The following is a 22,320-nucleotide window of genomic DNA, read 5'->3' as shown; positions in this document are numbered from 1 at the left end:
GAGGCTAGACTGGAGGGCTGTTGGGGAGGTCAGAGGATAAGTGGGGACTAGGATGCTAATGGGGACTAAAATGGCCAGTCTCCTGGCAAGACTTTGAACAAGTCATTTCATTGTGGTCTCTTAGGTTTCATATTTGAGAATTAGGGAGCTGATTCCCGACCTGCTTGCCCTCCAGAATTGTTGTGAAGGTACAGTCAATGGAAGGTCAGGGCCAGTGACGGAGATCATTGGCTTGAGTCAGAGGAATGTCTCCTAGAAATGGCCATTGATCAGACATCCTCTTTCCCCATTCAGGAGGGGCTGGTTCTTTTGCTACTGCATTCTTGGGGGCTGCCAGAATGAATGGGGGTTGGGGGTAGTAGGTTCTGCCTGTGTTGGGGAGGATCCAGCTCCAGCTGTTTTTGGACAGGAACCAATGCTCTGAAGCCTGCTTTTCCCAAGGGACACTTAAGCGCGGACACCACCGAGGCGCGGTCTCCGAACGCGCATCCGATCCGGGCAGGCGCACTTCCGTTCTCCAGCTGCCGGGGGATGGCAGGCCGGCGTGGGGGAAGGGAGAGGTCGGTGGAGACGAGGGAGGGACCATATCCGGGAGAGTGGCAGCTTCCGACCAGTGGTCGCGCTTCCGGAGAGGCGCTTCCGGTGGCGGCGGCTGCAGCGGCTGTGCTGGTTCCGGGTGTCTTTGTCCCCCCTGTGTCGCGGCCCTGGCCCGCAGGTGGGTTGGGACGTCCCCCGTCGCCCCCTGCCCGGTCGCCCCTCCTCTGGCCGAGGATCGGCGAAGGCCGGGCGGCGAAGATGCACGGGCGCGGAAGGGGCCGAGCCCACCAACCCCTGACCGCAAGTGCCGTCTCCCTGGCAACGGCCTCGGCCCTGGGGGCGGGCGGGAGGAGGGGAAGCCGCGCGCCCCCGTCCTCCCACGGTGGCCTCGCCGCGGCCCGGCCGGTAGCTCGGTGCCGGCGGCTGCCGAGGCCGGAGCGGAGGGCCGGGGAGCGTGGGAGCGGGAACGCGGGCGCACAGCCCGTTACGCGTCCGGCCGGCCGGAGAACCGCCTCCCAGCAGCGCGTCGCGGGGACAACGGGCTGGGCTTCCGGGGAGAGGGCCCGCACCATCTCCTCGCCCGCGCCGGCCTTCTCCATTTTCCCGGGCCCTGTTGTGGAGCGTTTTGGCGAATGATTTTGAATGAATGAATGTCACCGGGGCTCTTTCTAGCCCCCAACTCCGCCAGCCAATCTGGGGGTGGCGTGGCCTAGTGAGAGGAACGCTAAGTTGTTGGGAGACCTGGGTGTGAGTTCCAGTTTTGTCATTAACTGGTTATGTGGCCCCTGGCAATACTCCTGATCTCACTGATCTTCCTTCAGTTTGTATTTGTGTGAAATACTATGACAATATCACCCTCACCCCCCTCGCTTCCCCGCGTTATCGTGAGGGCGAACCGGAATAATGTAATTTCTTGTCCCATTTCCTGCTCTTTATATTTCTCTATCCTGTTCCTGTATTCATTCTCAGTACCACCTCCCTGCTTTCCTTACTTCCTTAAGTTTCTCCACTTTTCTGGGAGTAGATGGAAATTTTCCGTATGAGCTGTTAACTTACTTCTTTTCTGATTGAAGGTTTTCCCCCAAGACTCTGAAAGAGGACAGCATTCCTAATGTCCCAGTTTAAGCGCCAGCGGATCAACCCGCTTCCAGGGGGACGCAACTTCTCAGGTGATCACCCTTCTCCCGGCCTGGCCTCATACTGATATGTGCTCTGGAGTTAGTTTTCAGAAATATGGCTCTTGGCGTTTCCCTGGTGGAGAGCAATTTGCTGCTGATGTTTCTTAGGAAAATAGGAGATGACCCAGTGGTTGTCAGCGAGAGGCCCTGTGGAGGAGCTGGTTGGAGCCACTTTGCACTTTGGGTTTACCAGATCTTTCTAGCTGACTCCAGTGCTTAAGGTGGTAGACGCAGTTCCTGGAGATTGCTTCTCTGTCTCCATAGGCGCAGCTTCAACATCTCTTCTGGGCCCTCCTCCTGGTTTGCTCACTCCTCCTGTGGCCACAGACCTGTCCCCAAATGCCAGGCACCTTCAGGTAGGTTGGGTGTCCTTTCTAGTTAGTTTTAGCCCTTGGGACTATCCCAGCATGTATGCATGTCTGATGCTCTTTTATTTCTTACATGCCAGTATTCATCATTCCTGACCATTATTCTGATAGTGGGCCAATATGGGGGTGACTAGACACCCCTCAGACTGAGGAGTCTTAATTTCTGGCTCCAGGGAAATCTTTATGGTACCTCTTGGAATTAAACTAGAAGAAATCCTAGAAGAAGCTTGTGAGCCAAGAAATCCAAGAATCAGCTTGGTGTCCTCCCCAACCCCTGGCCCCAAAGATGGAATATGTCCATTATACATACATGCTTCTTCCATGTGAATCTTGATGGAATACTCTGCGCTGGGGCATGGGTAGAGATGAAAACTTAGTGGCTGAATGTGATTTTTGTCCAGGTTGCTATGTGTTACTTTTAAACTGCCCACTTCTCTTTCAGGGTGGGGAGAAGCAGCGGGTCTTCACTGGCATTGTCACCAGCTTGCATGACTACTTTGGGGTGGTGGATGAAGAGGTCTTTTTTCAGCTAAGGTAGGCTTGAGGTTGGTCCCCTACTGAAAATGCATATTGGATTGAGTTCTGTCACCATGCTGGTGGTCCCTTCCTCCCTACCCCAAGCCACTGCTTTGCTGTTTTTATGCAAGGTGTGAGAAATCTTGACAGGAAGGGCCTCATGAGGGCACTCAGGGTGGCCTGGCCAGGGTCCCTCCCCTGACATGGCCTCCTGGCTTGTGTGCTGGCAGTGTGGTGAAGGGCCGGCTGCCCCAGCTGGGTGAGAAGGTGCTGGTGAAGGCTGCATACAACCCAGGTCAAGCAGTGCCCTGGAATGCTGTCAAGGTGCAGACACTCTCCAACCAGGTATTCATCTCTCCTTACCACATGCACCGGAAAGGGGAGGGATAGAGCCCCTGTGCCCTGACAGCTGGGCAGGAACCTTACATTTGTCGAGGGCGTGGGACTGCGTCTTTCCAAGGTAGTGACTGTGTCAAGCATGGGATCCCCTGAATTTCCTGGGTACTGTCCTGCAGCCCCTACTGAAGTCCCCAGCACCTCCCCTTCTGCATGTGGCAGCCCTGGGCCAGAAGCAAGGGATCCTGGGAGCTCAGCCTCAGCTGATCTTTCAGCCTCACCGGATTCCCCCGCTCTTTCCTCAGAAGCGTGAGTACCAGAGGCATGGATGTTGTGGTGTGGCTTTAGGGGATACTCTGGATGAATAGACTTTCAACTTTCAGGTTGCTACTTTCAGAATAGAAGTGGGTACTTCTGTGTCCTGGAAGAAAGGGAGGGGGAAGCTGGACAGATTTTTAGCGTTTTTGAGTCACTGGCCATTTTCTTTCTGCAGCTCTGAGTCTCTTCCAAACATCCCACACACTTCATCTGAGCCACCTGAACAGATTTCCTGCTCGGGGCCCTCATGGACGATTGGATCAGGGCCGAAGGTAAGAAGATGATCAAGACAGGAAAGATGTTTTATTTGCCTCTAGGAGCAATGTCCCCTTTTTTTTTGCCACGTGTTGAAACCAACATTGTCTTTCTGCAGCTAGATCCTAGTCCCTTTTCCCTGAAATAGGCAGACACATCAAGCTGTATATACAGATGTTGGAACTTTATACACTGGCTTAGCAAGCAGGTATTTGACATAGTTCATCTTTCAAAATGTCATGTTAAGATAGTTTAAAATATATAATTTCCCTTTTATTTGTAGTCTCTAAGATTGAGATACCAAGAATCAAAACTGTCAAGAAAATAGCAGCATCCTCTAAAATTGTAACATTGCAGTGTAAGTTTTAATTCCTAGTTTAAAATGTTTCTTTTTATATACTGTGTACATAAGTGTGCTATGAGAATGTGTATGTTGCACTCAGCCGGGAAATTCAGGCCTTGTGCCTTGGATGCGCAGACAGGTTTCCTGGCCATCTGTGGAGCAAGTATGGTTGATTTGGGCCTTTGGGGCATCCTAGGCAATCCCATGTCAACTGTGAGTGTTGGGTCTGTCCTCTCTCCAGTTCATGTGTTTCTTATCCTGCTTCCTTTCCTCCTGAGGGTTTTTGCTTGTCTCTAGGAGTTAAGCTCTAGACTAGTTTAAGACTTGTTCTAGTTCTGTCTGTCTTCATTTTAACTTTTTATTATGGAAAATTTCAATATATGTAAACAGAAAGGTATAATAAACTCTCATATACTCATCACCCAGCTTCCACAAATATCCTCTGCCATCTTTCTCATCACTCCCCCATTTTCTTACTGCCCCTACTTGATTTTTTTTTAAGGTAGAAATTTTAAAGTTGAAGTTTAGATAGGTTGAAATGCTCAAATCTTGACAGTTTTGACAAATGCAAATTCCATGTAACCCTCAGCCCTATCAAGATATAGAACATTTTCGGGCCAGCCCGTGGCTTACTCGGGAGAGTGTGGTGCTGATAACACCAAGGCTGCGGGTTCGGATCCCATATAGGGATGGCTGGTTAGCTTACTGGGTGAGTGTGGTGCTGACAACACCAAGTCAAGTGTTAAGATCGCCTTACCAGTCATCTTAAAAAAAAAAAAAAAAGATATAGAACATTTTCATCACTCCAGAAAGTTCCCTCATGTCATATTGCTCTTTCGAAACAAGAACTGTACACAGAAGGAAACATTGCCATCTCAGATGCCAGTAGATTATTGCATGTTAGGGGCTGACGATGCAAACCAACATAAACACTCCAAAGGAGCATGGAATTCCTCAGAGAAAAAGTTGAGGCAGAGAGATGTAGCTGATCTCTGTGCTGAAGCTAGTGTCTGTTCCCTTGGGGTAGGTCATTGTGAATTCTAACTACGGGGAAGCTTTGTCTAGGATCGTTTTCCAGAGTGTCTCCACTACTTGAAACCATTTGTCCCATCCTCAAGTCACTGATACATACATTTTGCATTCACCCACACCTCTTATCTTGTGCATCTTTCTGGTCTTCAATTTCTAAGGACCTTCTTCTCATGTTCTGTGGGTTTATTAAAAGCTTCATTACAAAATCACAGCTGCCTTCAGGGATAATGTAGCCTGGGTGGAAATCAATGACTGCTGTGGGCTTTCTGCTTTATGTTCATATTCAGGCCTTATGTATAGTCGGTTGCATTTGACTGTTTTGCACGGGGCATGGCACACCCCACACAAGGCCTGTGTTCCATTACTTTGGCCCTAACACTTCAGTGTCGTAGCTTCTAAAGAAGGAAGTATTACCACTGGGAGGGAGCTGTTAGCATTAGTCAGTAGGAAGAATGTGCAGAGTAGGAAGAGGGGTAGCAGGAATGGGTCACTGTGGGGAACAGCATCAATTTATAAAGGACTCAGCCATGTTAGCGTTTTGCATGGAAGCCAAGCTTTTATTTTGGAATCCCAGGCTGTGGGATGCAGGGAACAATGTCTCCATTGGACTGCTGACATGCTGAGGTTTTTAGACAGGTGTATCCAGCTTGGCTTCTGCTGCTGCGGTCACTGAGGTGTCTCCCACTCGTGCTACCTTTTGACCTGTTCTGGACAGTTCACAGTAAGGGGAGAGAACTGTGGCCGTTGAATACACAGGATTTAGTGGAACATACAGCTTAAGTAGAGGCCCACAGCATTTACTGAAGAGTTCACTCAGTCACAGGTGAGCTGAAGAGAGTCGTCACTGTGACTCTGGAATGGTTCTTCTGTTAGAAACATGGAAGCACTGATGTCCCATAAAGGCCACATGGGGCGGTTACTTTTGGATGGAGATGCTCATGAACAGGAAGTAACCCAGGCCAATAAGAGAGAAAAGAACCAAAAGCTCGTGTTACATAGAACCAGCCTAGTTACTTAGGGGTGTAATGAACAGGGAAACAACCCAGGCAGGTGTCAAAGGAAAGAATGAAAACCTTCGGCTAAATGTAATCAGCTCAATTCCCTAGGCATGAAGAGTTGCCACTTGACTTTATTTCTCTCATGTGACACAAGATTTCCTCCTTATCAATCTGGCATTTTATAAATGGTGTACAGTTTTTTTCTCCTCTACTATTTTTATTTATGGTATCCATAACAGTAATACTGTAATAAGTGATTTATTACAAAAATGCTATTATATAAAATTAAGATAATATAAAAATGTATAGTTTTTTGCCTCCTCCCCTTTAAAGGCAACTGTTATTAACAGGTAGGTATTGAAGAATTTTAGAAAATAATTTTAAAAAGGAAAAATCACTTACTGCTACTTTTTTCTCCTGTATTCTTTTCCAGTTTTCATCTCTACTCTATACTTCTTGCAATTTTAATCTTATAGTTCACATTTTTGTTGTGTATTCTTAAACATCTTCCCCATATTGCAGCATAATCATCAGGATTGGTTTAATGGCTGTGTAGCTATTATATTTAATTACTATAGACATGTGGGTATTGCTAGATATGTGTGTGGCTTTCTTTCAGTTTATGTTGCTTGATATTTTCCACTATATATAACCTTTTTTCTTCTCTTGAATTAACTTTCTGAGGATAAATTTTCAAGAGTGGAATTATTGGAGTAAAGGATTTGAATATTTTAATGACTTTAATGTGTACAGTTAAGGGTTTGTTACCATGAACTGTCTCTTTTAATAAAATTTACATCATGGAATCCATATGTGGTACCATATATGCATCTCTTGTTAAAAAATAATCAGTTAAATTCTTTTTTCTCATTTCAAAAAATTACATGTTAACTAAAGATAATTTATAAAGTTCAGAAAACTATAAGAAAGAAAATTATTCATAAGCTTCTCAGGCAGAGGCATAGTCTACCATTAATATTTTATTTCCTTTTAGTCTTAAAGCTTTTTTTTTGGCATAGGTAGGCCTTCTTTATTTGTGGTGTTGCATACTATGCTTTTTGTTTAATATGTGAGTGTTTTTCTATGTTATTAGAAGAATTTAAACATCCATTTTAATATCTTCATAACATTCTGTCATGTGGCTGTTAGCATGGCTTCTGTATTCATTTCTTTAGTGTTGGGGATTCAGATTGTTTCCAGCTCTTTCTTTTTAGACCAGTATGCATTGAATACAAATGTGACAATGTGGTTTTTTACTTCCGGTGATGGATTAACCTCCAGTGATGACTATGACTCCAAGAAACGCAAACAGCGGGCTGGTGGGGAGCCTTGGGGTGCTAAGAAACCAAGGCATGACCTGCCTCCTTACCGGGTCCATCTCACACCCTATACTGTGGACAGGTGAGTGATGGGGCTGAGGTGGGGCTGCAGCTTGCTCGGTACAGTCCTCATGTACACGAGAGGTGGTCTGTGCAAGTACACATGTGTGTTCTTTCAGCCTTTCTTTTTTTTTTTTTTTTTAAAGTGGAAACCTATTGTACATAGTTTGATATTTTGCTTTTTCACTTAATTTTATATCTTAGAGTTTATTCCATATTAACATTTATTAGATCAATCTCATTCTTTTTAGCAACTACATGTGATTGGGTAAATTATATTTACCCAGTTCTCTATTTGCAGTCTAATTATCATAAATATTTTAATAAACAACCTTCTACCTACATCTTTGTGTATAGGTGCAGGTATCTTGTTGGCATCACTTCTTAGACATGGACCAGCTGGCTCAAAGGGCTTGATTTTAAACTTTGATAGCCCTTGCCAGCTCTCTCCAAGAGGCTGGATCCACTTACATCCTCACCAGCAAGGCATGGAGCACTTGCTCACCAGGCCTTTGCAAACCCTGTATTACCAAACTTTTTCATCTTTGTCAGTCTAATTGGTACAAAGTGATATGCCAGTGTGCATTTCTTTAGTTGTAAGTGAGATTGAGCATATTTTCATGGGCTTTTAAGTCTTAAGTATTTCTTTTTCTGTTACCTACCTGTTGATGTCAGTTATCCCTGTTTTCTCTTAGGGTTTTAAACTTTTTATTACTGATTTTTGAGGTCCTTTTATATTAAGACAATGACTCATTTCTCTCTTAAGTATTGCAAGTGTTTTTTTCTCCTTTCCCAGTTTGACTTTCTTTTGCCCTATAGAGATTATAAATTAAGTGGTCAAATTTTATCCGTCTTTGCTTATTTTTTGGCAATTGGCCAGTAAGGAAATATGTTTACTGTTTGAGAGATGCTTTACTTAGAAAGCTCTTCTTTCCTAGACTGAAAAATAGTTTGCCTGTTTTTTTCAAGTCTTTTATGATTTCATTTCAATCTGGTTTTCCTGGCTCTCTCCCTCCAGCCCCATCTGTGACTTCCTAGAACTCCAGCGCCGTTACCGCAGCCTCCTGGTCCCCTCGGATTTTCTGTCCGTGCATCTGAACTGGTTGTCAGCTTTCCCCCTGAGCCAGCCCTTTTCCCTCCATCATCCGAGCCGGATCCAGGTCTCTTCTGAGAAGGAGGCAGCTCCAGACACAGGTGCTGAACCCATCCCTGCAGACAGTGACCCCGCTTACAGTTCCAAGGTAAGGTGATTGGACTCCTGTCACTACCTGGTGGTTGGAGGCTGAAGAAGGCTCTGAGTATCTCCTTCATGGCACCGCTGCACAGGTACTGCTGCTTTCTTCCCCGGGACTGGAAGAATTGTACCGTTGTTGCATGCTTTTTGTGGATGACATGGCTGAGCCAAGGGAGACGCCAGAACACCCTCTGAAGCAGATGAAGGTAAGAGCTGGAGCGCAGGACGCAAGCTGCTTCATCAGTCACGTCCAGTGCCTGTCAGGTTTCTAGCAGCTCAGTTCCTGCTTGCTCATATAGAGAAACAAGCCTAGGAAGAAAAACGGCTCAGACGTGTTTCCTTTAGCAAGTGTGAGGTGGCTGGTTGATGTGAATGGATGGAGACCCCTCTGCGTGGTGGGCTCTGCACCACGTCTGCTGCCTTAGTTCCTGATTAGCCTGGCCTTCAGTGAGAAACCCAGGTCATCTTTTTGCAGTTTCTGCTGGGCCGGAAAGAAGAGGAGGCTGTGCTGGTTGGGGGCGAGTGGTCGCCTTCCCTGGATGGCCTTGACCCCAAGGCCGACCCGCAGGTGCTAGTGCGCACTGCCATCCGCTGTGCGCAGGCGCAGACTGGCATTGACTTGAGCACCTGCACGAAATGGTGAGTGTGCTTCCCTGTGCCTTGTCTGTGTCCAGCTCACTGAGGTGGGGAGATTATGTCTGGAAGGCCCAGCTTCAGCCCCTTTCTGTCCAGTTAGTTCTGTCTATGCCCTAGTTATGGCCTGGGCCTCCCTCCACCTCTCCAGTTGCCTCACGAATGGATGCCTTAGGTATGAGCATGACTAGGGCTGTGTGTGTGCTGAAGGCCAGCTGATCCCCAAGGCCACATTGACACTCCTTCTTGCTGCCTTAACACCCTGTACAGTACCTGTCTGGTTTGTACTTGCTATGGTTCTAATCTGCTCATTATATGCAGATTAGAACCGTAAGCGCTTGCCTGTGGATTTGACATCTGCATAAATGTGACACCTGCATGAATGTGTCATGGGTTAGTACTCCTTTTCCCTTTTGCTGTGAGCAGGTGGCGCTTTGCTGAGTTCCAGTACCTGCAGCCGGGACCTCCTCGGCGGCTGCAGACAGTGGTGGTGTACCTGCCGGACGTCTGGACCATCATGCCTACTTTGGAAGAGTGGGAGGCCCTGTGCCAGCAGAAAGCTGCAGAGGCAGCTCCCCCACCCCAGGAGGCGCCAGGGGTAAGGTTGAGTCTTGGGGAGAAGTGGAGGAAGTAGCTGCCCTGACCCCGGGACCTAGACGGTCACATCTCGGCTGTTGTCACAGGAAATAGAGCCTACTGAACAGGCATCTGATGCAACGGAGCAAGCAGCAGACACTTCTAAACAGAATGCAGAGACTCTGGAGGCTGCCACACAGCAGGAAATGGACACTGATCTCCCAGAGGCCCCTCCACCTCCTCTGGAACCTGCTGTCATTGCACGTCCTGGCTGTGTAAACCTGTCCCTCCATGGGATTGTGGAGGATCGGAGGCCAAAAGAAAGGGTCTCTTTTGAGGTAGGTGTCAGAGTCTTGGGGAGGTTGTGGGGTTGGGCGTATGGGATAGTGGGGCTTGGAATGTGGTAGTCCCCTCTTACTTGCAATTTCGACTCCTGCAGTCCCAGTTACCCACGGTCAATTGCAGGTTGAAAATATGAGGTAGAAAATTCCAGAAGTAAATAATTCATAAGTTTTAAATTGGCGTCATTCTGAGTAGCATAATGATATCTCATGCCATCCTGCTCTGTCCTGCTGAGGACGTGAATCATCTTTGTCCAGCATGTCAAGGCTGTGTACGCTGCCTGCCTGCTAGTCACTTACTTGCCCTCTTGGATATTAGATTGCAGGGCTTGTGTTAAGGTGACCCTTCTTTTACTTCATTTTGGCCCCAAAGCACAAGAGTAGGGAAGCTGGTAATGTGGATATGCCAAAGAGAAGCTGTAAAGTGCTTTTTTTAAGTGAAATGTTGAAAGTTCTTGACTTAATAAGGGAGGAAAAAAATTGTATGCTGAGGTTGCTGACATCTATGGTAAGAACAAATCTTTCATCCTTGAAATTGCAAAGAAGGAAGCAGAAACTGGTGCTAGCTTTGCTGTCACACCTCCAGCTGCCAATGTTACGGCCATAGCACATGACATGTGCTTGGTTAGGATGGAAAAGGCATTACATTTTGAGAGGGAGAGGAGATGGGGGGGAGAGAGAGACAAGATTCATATAACTGTTACTACAGTATATTGTTATAATTGTTCTATTTTATTATTATTGTTCTTAGTCTCTTACTGTGCCTAACTGGTAAACTTTATCCTAGCTATGTACATGTAGGAAACAACATGGAATGTGTGGGATCGGTGCTGCTGTGCACAGTTTCAGGCATCAACTGGGGGACTGGGGACGAGTCTACCACGGAGAAGGGGACACTCCCAATTTTTCCTGATGCCCATGGGCAGCTGCCGCCTCTTCCAACAGGTGATGGTGTTGGCTGAGCTGTTTCTGGAGATGCTGCAGAGGGATTTTGGCTATAGGATTTATAAGATGCTGCTGAGCCTTCCTGAAAAGGTCGTGTCCCCACCTGAACCTGAGAAGGACGAGGTGGCCAAGGAGGAAGTGGTCAAGGAGGAAGAAACCGTCAAAGAGGAGGCGGCGAAGGAGTCTAATAAGGACGAGGTACAGAACGAGGGCGCAGCTGCAGAGGCAGATGCCCCACTGGTGAGTACCTTCGTCCCCCTGGGCTGACATTGAAGACCACAGATAGAATGCTTCCCGGAACACAGCACTCCATCTGCACCCCGCACTGTTCTCAGTACTTTGCAAGTCATATCTTGTTTCCTCCCCATCACACTGTGTGCTCCTCGGAAGCCTGGTGTGGACTAGGCCCAGAGAGGTTAATCTCTTGCATGTAGTCACACAGCTAGTAAGTGGTACACCCAGGGGAAGGGCAGGTGGCACAGAAAAGTAGAGGGAATCGTGACTTACAAGCCATGGCAACACAGAAATCCCAGTCACCAAGAATGCTGGAAGACATATGGTGTTCTGACTGCCTGATGGGTAACTAGAGAAATTAAAATTTTTAACCTTTTCTAAAACATGAGTCTACTTCTGGTCTAAATATTGTCAAGTAAACATAATTTCTTCTGGGACTGAGGTTGACTGCTGAGGAAAATCCCAGGTGTCTGGAAATGCCCCTGCTCTGCTCTGAATCCCATGTAATTGAATGAAGTACATTACATGAGACAGCGACTTACAAAGCCCTTGACACAGGGCCTGGAATGCAGCTGATACTCAGATGCTAGCCATGATTGTTGTTAGTAAGTACAGCAATTACACTGCTTTCATCACTGCCTCTCTAGAAGGAGGATGGGCTTTTGCTGAAACCCCCCACTTCTGTGGGAGAGGATGAGGAGAAGCCCCGGGGCGAGGTGGCAGAGGACCTGTGTGAGATGGCTCTGGATCCGGAGCTGCTGCTCCTGAGGGACGACGGGGAGGAAGAGTTCGGTATGTCCAGTGGTGGGAGCAGGAGGCTGGAGGCCTGGATGGTGACTGTCTGGGTCTGTGGTCATAACCATTTTCCTCTTTGGACTGTGGAGCAGGTTTGGGCTGGTGTGGTCCTTGCCCCATGCTCACCTCTGGCGTTCTGTAGCAGGAGCAAAGCTGGAGGATTCGGAGGTCCGGTCTGTTGCTTCAAACCAGTCAGAGATGGAATTCTCTTCACTTCAGGACATGGTGAGACCTCTTCTGGGGCTCAGCGGTGGTGGAGCTGGGCAAGGCCTCTGACTCCCTCCTGGGAGAGGCATGCTTACCAACGGCTTCTTCCCTTCCTGGACAGAAGACAGAGTGTGGTTCTTGGCTCATGGACGAGCATGTTCATAGGCTCCAGGAAAACATTTCACTGTCTCTGCCTGATCTAGGAGCACACTAAGTTCTTTTATGCAGTTGCCCCAAAGAGGCCTTTGGTTACAGGCCTGGAGACCTGCCTGCTTGGGTGTGATGATGTCAGCCAAGCTGCTGGATTTTAAAAGGGCCGTGTCTGGGCGATTGGCCACTGAGAACTATTTGTAAGTCCTGTTCATCTCTGTTTCCTTTGCAGCCCAAGGAGCTGGATCCCTCTGCTGTGCTCCCCTTGGACTGTCTTCTTGCATTTGTGTTCTTTGATGCCAACTGGTGTGGCTACTTGCACCGGCGAGACTTGGAGAGGATCCTCCTCACCCTTGGGCTCCGGCTCAGTGCGGAGCAGGTGCCTTCTCTGTCTCATGCCCCATCAGTCCTTTCTGGATGGCCTCCCCTATCGCACATACGCACAGGCCTGCACTTCACTCCTGTTCTGGTTTTTGCACCTTCTGATCAGTGGTGTCTGGGTGTGTGTTTTCTCTAGGCCAAGCAGCTGGTCAGCAGGGTGGTGACCCAGAACATTTGCCAGTACCGGAGCCTTCAGTACAGCCGCCCAGAGGGCGTGGACAGTGGGCTCCCCGAGGAGGTGCTCTTTGGTATGTCCTGGTGCTTGGCAGCCTTCAGTGGAGTAAGGGCAGGACAGGCTGCTTTCTCCTGGGACCCTTTCCTTAATCAAACCTTTTTTATGGCCCCTTCTAGGAAACCTGGACCTGCTGCCTCCTTCTGGCAAGAATGCAAAGCCAGGTGCTGCCCCCATGGAACATAAGGGCCTCGTGCCCCACAATGGTAGCCTGATCAATGTGGGGAGCCTGCTGCAGCGTGCCGAGCAGCAGGACAGTGGCCGGCTCTACCTGGAGAACAAGATTCACACACTGGAACTGAAGCTGGGTGAGTAGCCCAGGACGTGAAGGGCATGTCTATGCAGAGACTAGCGGGACACCCCATCCTTTGGCTTTAGGCTGCTTGCCCTATGCTCCAGTGCTCGACTGATCAGTGATTTTTCTGGTATTTCCTCCCACACCTCGCAGAGGAGAGCCATAACCGGTTCTCAGCCACTGAAATAACAAACAAGACACTGGCCGCAGAGACGCAGGAGCTGCGAGCCCGGCTGGCTGAGGCCGAGGAGACGGCGCGGACAGCGGAACGACAGAAGAACCAGCTTCAGCGGCTGCTGCAGGAGTTCCGGAGGCGCCTGACTCCGCTGCAGCTCGAGGTGCAGAGGATGGTGGAAAAGGTGAGCAGGGATGAGGCAGCAGCCGTGACTGCACCCTGTCGAGAGCTGCCTGGAGGTGATTGCAGGACACCAGCCCCTTCTTTCCCTTGCCCAAGTCACCTTGCCATCACGCTCCTCCACTAGCTTCTCCCAGATCAACAACCAGCAGCCTGCAGCCTCAAGCACCCAGCAGCAGGAGGTGGCAGTCAGCGTTCCTGGTCAGTCCTGACCCTTGTCCCCTCTGTTTCCAACAGGCCGACAGCTGGGTAGAGAAGGAGGAGCCTGCACCCAGCAACTGAGGGGCCTCGCGAGGAGCTGCCATCCTAGGAGGTCAGCGATGGCGTCTGATGAAGTTTGAGCCCTTTGGTACCAGAAAGCAGCTGGAGCAGGACCTGGGAGCCCTGGGCAGGGGTGGCTGACCCCTGCACTCAGCCTCTGCAGGCCATGTCGAGCCGTCAGGGTGGGGGTCTGTGCACCATGGACGGATGTGTGAGGAACCCTGGTTCCTGTTACAACTAAATCCAACATCTTTCACACCCCTAGAATGTCAATTTCGCCCTCAACCTTGGAATTTCTCCTGGGGCCCTTTTAGTCTTGTGCTGACTTTCTCCTGTCCTCCTCCAGTTTAGAATAAGACGGGAGGAAAAGGCTTTTTGAGTCTGACAAGATCTGATGCCAATAAACAGAAGAAACAGACATGGAGTCTGGCTGGGGCTAAGAACCCCTTCCCCAGGAAGGCACAAATCCTGCTTGGTTTCAGGCATAGACTCCTGGGGAAAGGGTCTCCCTTGGCCATCACAGGAATGGAGTCTGTGCTAGAAAGTCCTCAGAGTTGGGCTGTGTTTGCCAATAGAACGCTGTGTTCCAGCCACCCCAGACTAGCCAGAAGAAACCAGCACCTTTCCCCCAGCTCCTGTGTTCAGAATGTGGTAATTGGCTCTGGCCCAGCCTTTTCCCTGTTACCCATAATTCTCACCTCTTTCCATAATCCGTGGTTTGTTTGACTTTGTATATAAAGTTGGTTTTTTTTTTTTTTTTTTTTTTTTTGGCTTTTTGTTTTTTAAATAAACCAAAGTCAAAAACAAACCGAATGTGTTCTCTGTAGCCTTTCCCTGCTTCTCTTCCAGGCTTGCCTGTGCACCCCTGGCCCCTGTCCTCCTGGTCCCCAGCCCAGGGTTTTGCAGGACCACGGTGCACTTCTCTCCAGAATGGGGGCAGGGCTGTGGGAAGTGCCAGCCTTTGCACTCTGGAATGGCTGCTCCCTGTTGGAATCTGGGTGCATGTTGTAGGGCTCCTGCCAGCTCAGCAGAAGACCACAGGACTCTGGACAAAGCCGGAGTGGCTTTCCCCACCTCTCCTGAAGTTACAGGACAACACTACATGGGTGTTTTATCGAAAACTTTACTTGAAAAAATAGAATTCCAAATATTCGGGTGAGATACAAACCCCTTGCTTTGAGGTCTGTGAATCGGCGTGTGACATTCTGTATGGTAGGATAGTTACATTGAGTCCCAGTTACCTAGGGAACATGGCTGACAGACATGGGCTCCTCCCTGCACTTGACCTGTGTTGAACCAGCCCTTGTGCTGGGATGCTGGAGTGGGGCCTGTTGGGGCTGTCGGACCACGTAGGACCATGGCTCTGCTGTGGCTCCCTAGGGCAGTGTCACAGGCCTCTCCCAGAAAAACGTCTTTGAAATGGACAAGCAGTGAAGGGCTGGTGGACTCCCCAGGATGGGTCTTCAGGAGGGAGGTAGATGTGCTCCCTGCCACGCAAGCAGGGCTAAGACCCTTCACTGAGTTGACGAAACTCATGCCCTCCTGGGGGCTGGAGCTTGCCAGGCCCTAGGCCAGGACGTGCATTGGACGGCTAGTTGGAGAGAAGAAAGGCTGGGGGTTTTCTATGCTGCTTACCTGTTGTCTGGGGCCGTGGGTGGGTAGATGGTAGCCTGCGTGGGGCTCCTGGTACTGGGCTCAAGGGAACGAAGACACCCATTTCAAAGGTAGAGGGGGCACCTCTATCCCCAACTGGCCAGTTGCCACACTTCCGTGATATGTGGGAGGAGCATGAGCCTACGCCTGAAGATGGCAGTGACTAGAGGTCACCTGTGACCCAAGAGGCTCCTGAGAGGGCTGGGAATTCAGTCATCGGCCACAATGGAGAGGGCTCGGAGCTCGCTCAGTTTGGCCTCATTCTCCCGCTCCCGCTGCTCATCTGAGTGGCCTGGGTGGTCCAGCTGCTGGGTCAGGTCTCCAAAGATCTTATGCATTTCAGAGTAGTACACGACCTGGGGTGGGAAGTGAGTGAGAGGAGGTCTGCAAGTGCTGGACTCTTGGGGCAGGGGCACAAGCGCTAAAGCATGCACAGCACCCGCGGGGCACAGCACTGATGCCTGCTCCTCCCTCCTCCGCCTTCCCCGCCACAGCCCTCTCCTGAACTGCAGGGCGAAGCCATCCTCAGGACAGCCCACTGAGGACTGCAGGGAGCAGGGAGGTGATGGCCTTGGGGGCTGGGGCGCCCTTTCCACCCTCACTCCTCCCCAGTGGCTGGCCTGTGCTCTGGGGGGGTAGCTGGAGGCATGGGAGACCCATCAGCTGGCTCAGGACCAGGGGCTTCTCCAAAGAGGAGGAGAGGGGCCATTTGCGCCTCAGTTTCCACCTCATGGCCGATGAAAGCATGCACTTTCATGAATGTGTTCCACAGTCTTTGAGCACTCCAGCTCCCAGTCATCTCCAAGGAGAAGGAATTCTGCTCTACGCTAGAGACCTGGAGACCACCAATGGGAAGGCAAGGCCGGGATGTAGGGGCACGTGGCCGTGCTGTCAGGGGAAGTCCCAGGCTCCACGGCTGGATTTCCACTGGGCTGGGGGGAAGCTAGGTCAAGGAGGTCTTGACATACTGCTGTCACCTCAGGGGCCAGGGGCAAGTGCTGGGGATGCATCTGGCCACCCTTCCCCCAACTCCTTGTCCAAGCCGCACTGCGCAGGGTGAGTCACTAGGAATGCTCACTTCTCCAGTGACTAATGGCAGCGCAGCCGGGTGAGGGGGAGGCTGGTGCCAAGGCGGTAAACAACCCCTGGCTACCCTGCTGCTTGGTTACAGGGCATTCCTAGCCCCCCAAACAGCTCCCCCTGCAGCTACCTCCTATGAGCAACAGGAGGGCGCCGGCTAGCCTCCAGGCTGCTAGGGGCGGCAGGGATGGTGACAGTAAGGCAAGGGATGGCACAGGCCTTCCCCTGAAACCATTTCTCCAGGGCAATGCATGCAGCTGCCGGAGGGAAGCCCTCACCTCCAGGGCCATGTATGGGAAACCCCCCATTGACACAGAGGACCAATGATGTAGGTCACTAACAAGTCCCAGCTCTAGCCTAAATCCTACTTGGGCTTCCTGGTGCTAAGTGCCTGGCCCCATGGCTTTTGGTGTCCTCCAAAAGTGGCAGGGATGGAGGTGGGAGTCATACTTGTCCTGGGGCATCTGTGACGTGACTGTTGAATCTACAAGGAATGATGGTGTCCACTGGAGGGCGCCAGATGCCCAGCCAAGAACAGAACCGAGCAGGTGGCAGCTGGGACACGGGTACCTTTAGCTTCGGTACCTGGTCATGAGTGGTGGGAAGGGTAGCAGGGTCCTGAGGGTGACGCTGAGCACCCTCAGCTGGGTCCTACATGGAGGAGACCTACTGACTTTGGCATCCCAACCTTTTTTATTTTGCCAGTGGAGTCTAATCCTTGCTAAAGGCATCAAGGTGAATGGGCACAGATCCCTCTGTGTCCTTCCACCTGAGTAGCAGGAGACACAGGGTCTGGCCTGTGTCTGCCTGCCAGCTGCCCAGCCCCAATGCTATAGCTGGGTGGCAGCATCCACATAGCCTAAGCCCAGCCTGCCTTTTCTTGTGGGGTGCACCAGGGCCTAACGGCCCAGGCAGTAGCCCTGAGCATGGCTTCCAGGGCGCAGGGACCCCTCCATGGGTAGCTCAAAGTCAAGACTCCCTGTGGGCTCCTGCTAAAAGAAGAGGCCTAACTGGGGTGGAGAGGGGAGGGGTGCTGGGTCCTCAGAAAACATCCCCACCCTATGGCCTCTGGATCCCTCATCTCTAGACCATGCCAGGCAAAGAACCTGCCCATCCAAAATGAGTGGCTGAAGGTGCTGCCTGGTTTCTTCCTGCTGCTTACAGTAAAATGTGAGAGGAGAGAGAAACGGGGAAGAACCGTTGAGCAAAAAGGAACCTTGTCTACCCTAGGGCTGGGATTAACCAAAGAGCAACATAGGAACCAGAGTCCAACAAAACTGGAGTCCCTGGAGCACCAAGGCCCTGGCCTCTGGGATGGAATGGACTCCCTCGTGGGGCAGTACCTAGGGCAGGGGGAGCAGAGGGGGTGCCCACAAAGCCTATGGCTCTCTCTCAAGGGAAAAGTATTGGTCACCCTGGAGCAGCAGCCTCACCTGTGCTCGGATCAGGGACTCAAAGCTGGGCTGGAAGTAGTCGAGGCGGCTGCTGTAGAACCGCGGCATCTCATCCAGCAGCTGCTTGTTCTTGGCTTCAAAGTCCTCACGCACAGGCCGGAGCTCTTCTCGGGCCTGGAGAACAAGATCCCGGGTGTCAAAACTCACGCTGCCGTAGGTGGGAACATCTGGTGTCTTGGTTCTGTTGGTCCCCAGGTGGAAGAAGAAACTTACCACGTGTGACCACGATGGCCCTCCTCCCCTCACCCACAGCACCTGCCCCACCCACTCCCTCTTCCTGGGTACCTGGTGGATCTTGGCCAGAACTGGCCCTGTCCTCTCCTTCTCCTCGTACTTCTCCACCCTGGCCTGCAGCCTCCTGTAGTCCTGCAAGGCCTGCTCCCGCCGCTTCACTGCCATGTTGAGGCTCGGAAAGACACTGCCAAACCTGCCAACACAGCTCGGTCAGACATGGGCCCATTCTTGGAGGGGCAGCCTGGCAGCTCCTCATTCACCCCAAAATAGGGACTGAGCACCTCCTAAGTGCCAGACCCTGTTCTGGGTCTTGGGGACCTCACAGTAAACAAGACCAATGAGGCCCTGGCCGGTGTGGAGCTCAGGCTACTGAGAATGGCATCATGGGGTGAGGACAAGAGAAAGGAGACAGGGCCAAGGGATCTAAGTGACACATGGGTCAGGGTCAGGGATGAACGATGCCATTCCCTCTGCCCCTGCCCTCACCTACCCTCATCACATGTGCCTCAACACATGACAGAGAAGTGCATTAGACAGTGGCAAAGTTGGAAGGCTCTTTGGAAGTCACCTGCCATCATCTTCATTTTAAAAGATAAAAAGAAACTGAGGCTAGAGAGATGACATGTGACTTGCCCACAGTCACAGTCAGGTAGAGATGGTCTAGAAGAGAACAAAGGTCTCTGTGTGCCAACCCTTCCCACCACCTCCCAATGCCACTTGTGAGGGACAGAACTGAAATCTGAACCTATTCCTGGCCAAGGGCACCTTCTCCTTCAAGGGCTCCTTTGCAACATGGGAAAAGCAGAAATCCAAACCATCCAGCCAGACGCTTTAGGGAGATGGCTGGAGGACCTCTCCTGCCCCACTATGACTCAATAGGACCATGAAGGGGACCACTGCAGAGTGGCAGCTCAGAGAGAGCAGCAGCAGGTGCTTTGGCACATTTGCCCCCCACAGGCATGACAGTGGGACCAGCGTCATCTTCAACTACGAAAGCAGTGGGATCTTGAGACAGGCACAGGGCAGGGTTGCTTCTTATGGGCCAGGGCAGAAAAGCTGCATGCTCCTTGATTAACAGGAGTACAAAATTGCAGGCAGGTTTTCTGGAAGTGGACAGAAGACAGGGCAGCTGCTGTGACTGCAGAGCCCTGGGGTGCGGTTGGTGCTGCCATCGCTGCTGGAGAGATTGGCCCTCAGCTCAGCGGCAGGAGGCATCTGCCACACACACAGGGAACCCTGGGAGCCCTGGCTGTGCAACCAGGGGAGCTGGTGACCCAGGACAAGGTGAAGAGTCTGTTCCTCTGGGAGTTTTTGTGAGGACCCCAGAGAGGACGAAAGGCCAGAGCAGGAGGAAGCTACTAGGCTGGTGCTCTTTGCATTGGGACCTCTGTCGGTGGCTGGCTTCAGCCACTCACATGCACTCAGAGCCCAGAGCACACCAGGACGCTCACGGGTCATCTTCGGGTGGGTCCTTCCGGTACCACGGAAGAATGATTTCCCAAATTTTTCTCTCAAAGGAAAATGACCATATTTGGTTTTTAAAAGCCTCAACAGGTCAGTTAGCTCATGCATGGTGCTGGTAACACCAAGGTCCAGGGTTTGAGCCCTCTACTGGTCAGCCACCAAAAAAAAAAGTCTGAACAAATCAAGAGTACATGAGGTAAGACTAATAAATCCTTTTGCCAGGGAATAGAGAATATAAACTTGACCTAAGCATTAAATGCACCAAATTAAGCTACAGACCCAGGGAGTAGATTATGATGAAACCAAAGGCTTATCCCCAAGGAAACCTCCTAAAATGCATTCCTCTAACTTAACCAGTGTCTGCAATGGGCTCATTACCTAACTGAAAATGCTAAAGAGGTGGGTAAGAGGACTGAAACTTCCCTGAATCCTCAGACATGGTAACCAAACCAGTACTTGATTAAATGACTTGCCAGGCAGATGTGAGCCTGCTCAGCCCTGTGCAAACCAGAAGTGGTGACTGGACTCCACCAGGACCCGTGGTTGACTGTGGAGGGGTCTGCAGGAGTGATACCACTGGGAGGGGCTGGTCTCACTGCTTTTGCCTAAGGCAGTTGCCGTGATGAAGCTTCAGCTGCTGGGGGAACCCCCTCCATTCCCCGACAGCTGAGAGGCAGGTGGCTTCAGGGAGTAGGTGTGCAGCTGGGCCTGAGAAGCTACCAAGCTGCCTCTCTCTCTCTACTCCTGATAGACAAGGAGCTACCAGCAGCCACCCTGATCCTCTTGTTAGAAGCAACTTGTTGCTTGGGTGACCTCAGTTTCTGGGTCTCTGCCTGGGAGGTGCCTGGCTGGTGCAGGAGCAGGGCAGGACAAGAGTGGGAGACAGGCAGGAAGCAGCAGGGGGACAGACTGCTTGCTCTGACCACCATCCCATCCCTTTGAGCTCACATCTTCTGGAAAGAGGGGTTCGCAAGGAGCGAAGCTGCATGTGTGTGAGACGCATTCTGTGGGTGCAGGATGGGGCCAGCACCATCTAGTTGGTCAAGAGGTCCTTAACCCACACTGGTCCCAGCAGCACTCGCACCTGCTCATCCTCACAGCCCCTGTCCACAGCTACAACCAGGCTTCACGCACAGGGCCAGAGTCACAGTCCCCCAGGAGCACTGACCAAAGGGAGGGACCTGATCAGCCTACGGAGGAGCAGTAACCCAGGCGCAGGGAAAGGGCAGAGGTGCGAGGGCGAGACTGGTGTGGTTCTGGGGCTTGTCCTGTAGATGCCACCCAACAGCACAGACTCCTCCTCGGTAGCCTTCTGGAACCACGACCACCTGTCCTCTGCGAGGGGATGTGGCTGCAGTGGGAACTGGTCCTGCTGCTGTTAGAGCCACCTGACCCTCTGGGAAAACCACATCTTCACCCAGGTATAGCACCCCTCCCACAATAGCACCCCTCAGTCAAACCAAGAGCCTGCTGTGATGAATCACTAATAAATTACCACTTGGGTGGCTTTGGGCCCTGGTTTGGGACTCCCTAGGGGTTGGGACAGGTGTCACACCCTTCTACATTTGAGGTGGGAACTAACATTAGTCGGGGGGACCCATCTTATCCTGAGGTGGCTGATGCCAGAATCGGGGGACCAGAATCTGGAGCCCCTGGCTCCCCATACTGCCCTCTGAGGTGCCACCATCCCATTTTCTATGTCTCAGCCCCGGAATGGACTTTGCCAGCTCCATGTAGCAGGCAGTGCATATGCGATGGGGCTGCACAGGGAGCTGGTCTGATGGCAGGGACTCCCCCCTGCCGCCTCAGATGTGGGCGTTTTCCTCCACCTTCAGGTCAGGGGTCTGGGTGCTGGCAGGGAGAGCGAAGACAGCTAGTCTCCTGGGCCTACGGAGGCCCCTGCTGACTTCACCTGATAACAAGGATGGAGGCGGGCCCAGCTCACCCCAAGGTGCCAAGCCTGGTCAGCCCCTCTCTGCTCAGTTCCCTGCTCCCCCTTGATAATTCCTAATTCGTGGGGAAAGATTGAAGCTGTTAGCTCCTGGGCCGGGGCCCCAGGCCACGCCCTGCTGTCAACCCCAGCTCAGATGCACCTCCTCCCTGTCCACTCCAGCCCACCCCAAATGCCTCCCCTGCTCCTCTGTGCTGATTATGCCATTCTGAGAAGTCGGTTCAGCTCTTTCCCCAGATGGGGAGACAGACACAAAGGCCGGGTGGGAGCAGGCTGGGACAGCCCACCCAGCACGGCCCACTGCATGGCGCCGCACCCGGCAGGCAGTTACCACACCTGGGGCTTGAGAAGGCCGTCTGGCTTCCCCACTAGACCATACACTCCTTGAGCCTGTTTTACATTTATCCTCAAAGAAGGGAGAACGGGCTGGGCCCACACCAGGCACTCCCCAAAGCTCTACCGGGTGATGCCTGCCATTTCTTGCCTGAGGCTCAGTACCAAGCTGGCTCCCTGGGGAAGCGTGGGGTGAAGAGGGAGTGAGAGGCAGGAGGGAGAGGCCGGCTGGGCTGGGGAATGCCTGCCATT

General features: G+C 51.5%; 2 protein-coding genes across 2 annotated transcripts in view; one reads left to right on the top strand and one right to left on the bottom strand.

The window, feature by feature from the left end:
- The first annotated feature begins 609 nt into the window (after positions 1-609).
- Positions 610-14,642, top strand: CCAR2 (cell cycle and apoptosis regulator 2). The gene is made up of 21 exons (XM_063085731.1): positions 610-715; positions 1,611-1,706; positions 1,980-2,071; positions 2,526-2,617; positions 2,830-2,944; positions 3,115-3,244; positions 3,429-3,525; positions 7,163-7,282; positions 8,279-8,501; positions 8,587-8,700; positions 8,970-9,133; positions 9,554-9,725; positions 9,811-10,041; positions 10,990-11,229; positions 11,871-12,015; positions 12,161-12,243; positions 12,608-12,754; positions 12,893-13,004; positions 13,108-13,296; positions 13,437-13,642; positions 13,876-14,642. The coding sequence occupies exons 2-21, from the start codon at positions 1,649-1,651 to the stop codon at positions 13,918-13,920; spliced, it is 2,775 nt and encodes a 924-aa protein (XP_062941801.1). The 5' UTR covers positions 610-715; positions 1,611-1,648; the 3' UTR covers positions 13,921-14,642.
- Positions 14,643-15,006: 364 nt separating this feature from the next.
- BIN3 (bridging integrator 3) overlaps positions 15,007-22,320 on the bottom strand; it is a 44,359-nt gene continuing 37,045 nt past the window's right edge. The window contains exons 7-9 of the mRNA XM_063087181.1: positions 18,372-18,513; positions 18,066-18,200; positions 15,007-15,908 (exon numbers count right to left, since the gene is read on the bottom strand). Coding sequence (XP_062943251.1) covers positions 15,762-15,908; positions 18,066-18,200; positions 18,372-18,513 — 424 coding nt within the window. The 3' untranslated portion in view covers positions 15,007-15,761. The remainder of the gene's footprint in view (positions 15,909-18,065; positions 18,201-18,371; positions 18,514-22,320) is intronic.

The sequence above is a fragment of the Cynocephalus volans genome, chromosome 2, assembly GCF_027409185.1.
Source record: "Cynocephalus volans isolate mCynVol1 chromosome 2, mCynVol1.pri, whole genome shotgun sequence".
Classification (NCBI taxonomy): domain Eukaryota; kingdom Metazoa; phylum Chordata; class Mammalia; order Dermoptera; family Cynocephalidae; genus Cynocephalus; species Cynocephalus volans.
Note: the sequence above shows the minus strand (reverse complement) of the source record. Positions and strands in the feature narration are given on the sequence as shown.

Coding starts and splice junctions, on each gene's coding strand:
- CCAR2 (XM_063085731.1), top strand. CDS start 1,649: ATGTCCCAGTTTAAGCGCCAGCGGATCAACCCGCTTCCAGGGGGACGC. Junction 12,016..12,160: donor CGACGGGGAGGAAGAGTTCG/GTATGTCCAGTG, acceptor GGCGTTCTGTAG/CAGGAGCAAAGCTGGAGGAT. Junction 12,755..12,892: donor TCCGGCTCAGTGCGGAGCAG/GTGCCTTCTCTG, acceptor TGTTTTCTCTAG/GCCAAGCAGCTGGTCAGCAG.